The 1,989-nt window shown below is 35.0% G+C and overlaps 1 protein-coding gene across 1 annotated transcript; it reads right to left on the bottom strand.

Annotated features, from left to right (window-relative positions):
* Positions 1-723: 723 nt before the first annotated feature.
* LOC122000241 (non-specific lipid-transfer protein 1-like) lies at positions 724-1,447 on the bottom strand. Its single transcript, XM_042554713.1, has 2 exons — positions 1,040-1,447; positions 724-927 (listed from the first exon to the last, which is right to left on the bottom strand). Exons 1-2 carry the CDS (start codon positions 1,390-1,392, stop codon positions 918-920), a joined length of 363 nt encoding a protein of 120 aa, XP_042410647.1. The 5' UTR covers positions 1,393-1,447; the 3' UTR covers positions 724-917.
* Between the last annotated feature and the right edge of the window lie 542 nt (positions 1,448-1,989).

Raw genomic sequence — 1,989 nt, 5'->3', positions numbered from 1 at the left:
CATAAATAGGGGCCCTTAATTTAATCTAAAAATAAAAGTAATTTTTTTAAAAAAAATTATAAATAATATCAAAATTAAAAAATCAAACAATGCGGACCCCAATAAAATGGGAGCCTTTGACACGATCGTAATGACCTATGCCTTGAGCCAGCATAGTTCGAATGTCTTTTTTTCTAAAAAAAAAGTAATGTTTTAATAAGTAATATGAAATATAATGTTTTATGCATAGAATGTTTTAGTAGTTATGACTATAGTTATTATCACATGATTTAGAATCTCTCTGGAATCTTTTTTATTTATCATTTTCCGTTCATCTGAAATCAAATGGAATGAATTTCAATCTCTCCTCGCCAAACTCTCATTCTTTCCATGAATATCATGTCCTGTCTATTTAATTTGAAACATTAATAACTACCTAGTCTTATTTTAAAAAATTAAATAAAAATAAAAAGTAATGAAAAAAGGGTTATTAACAAGCAATAAAGTTTAATCATTAATTATTCCATATATTTTATTTGGTCCATATTACACTAATATTTTTTTAAAGATTTTAAATTATAAAGTAAAATAAATGTGTTAAAGTATAATATATAAGGATTAGAGTTGGAAAATTAAGCATATATTTTAATTTTTTTTAATAAAAAAAAAGTTTAAAACAAATGAATCACGAGTATTATCACATTAGATGTAAGAGGATATCTATTTAGAATAAATATACGGGAATTTCACACGATACGAAGGTGAAGTATATATTAGAATATAGACATAACAACATGACGATATATAGAACAATAACAAGCCTCGGCATCGAAGCTAGACGCGATGGGAGGATCACAAGTATGAGACTCGACCTCCCATTTTTATTCCATGTATCTCTCTATAACTCGGCTACTATCTGGTCCATTCGGTCCGGTCGATCAGTTCACACTACATGACCAAATTCACAGACATATGTTACGATAAAAGTTGACCGTCAAATAGTTAGGACTAAATAATCTAATGATGTATTATAGGTTTAGAATATAGTTATGTTACGGACCTGGAGCAATCAGTGGAGGTACTGACGGGGAATGGAAGGTGGACGCCGCAGCTGCCGGGGAGCCCGGAAAGGCGGCCGGGCTGGAGACCGGAGATTCCAGACGCCTGCGAGCGGATGCAACTGCACGCTGCACGGCGGTCGGCGGTGGTCTGCGCGGCGCTGTTCAGGCTCCTCACCCCGTTGCAGCAGGGCGGAGGTAGCGCCGACACCTTACCGGTCACGTAGGGAATGCAGGGCCGCAGGTTGGAGGCCACTTGGCCGCAGGTGACCACGGCATCGGCCTGGGACCCTGCTAGGAGGGCGACGACCGCTGCTATCACGAGCACCATCGCTAAGGCACCAGAGCGAGCCATCGGGAAGAAGAATGGGAGCAGGAGTCGTCGGGGTTGGTGGTGTGTTGTGGAGAGGAATGTGAGCGATGGAGGGGAGGTTTTATAGTGATAAAATGGAATAGAGTGGCTTAATTGCATTAATGAAAAGGAGTAGTTGGTAGTTGAGAGTTAATTCGATCGATAAGAATAATGATTTTGCTCTTTTCCGGCCACTTGTCAATTTTTGGATCTTCGAATTGTTTTATGAATGTTTAATATTATGATTAATGGAAAATTAATGGAGCTAATGTGTTTTTAAATGAGTTAAATATATCTCTTTAGATCCATCTTTATAAATAAAAAAAACCTTTAGACTTGTTTGATTCAAGTTATCATGTATAACCTTGGTTATATGATTATTAGGTAATCACATAATCAAGATTATGGGGAATAAAATATAACCAAATGTTATTTGGTTCAAACTAGATAATGCAACAAAAACTTGTTTGTTTGAAGGTTTTAATGAATACCTTAGTTTAATATTTTACCGTACTACCCTCAGTTATAAAATCAACTATACATATTATTATTATTTTTATTATTAATTTTTTTATATTTTTTTACTTTTCTTTTTCTTGT

The sequence above is a fragment of the Zingiber officinale genome, chromosome 7A (genome assembly GCF_018446385.1).
Source record: "Zingiber officinale cultivar Zhangliang chromosome 7A, Zo_v1.1, whole genome shotgun sequence".
Taxonomy (NCBI): Eukaryota; Viridiplantae; Streptophyta; class Magnoliopsida; order Zingiberales; family Zingiberaceae; genus Zingiber; species Zingiber officinale.
This window is presented reverse-complemented; position numbering and strand designations above follow the sequence as displayed.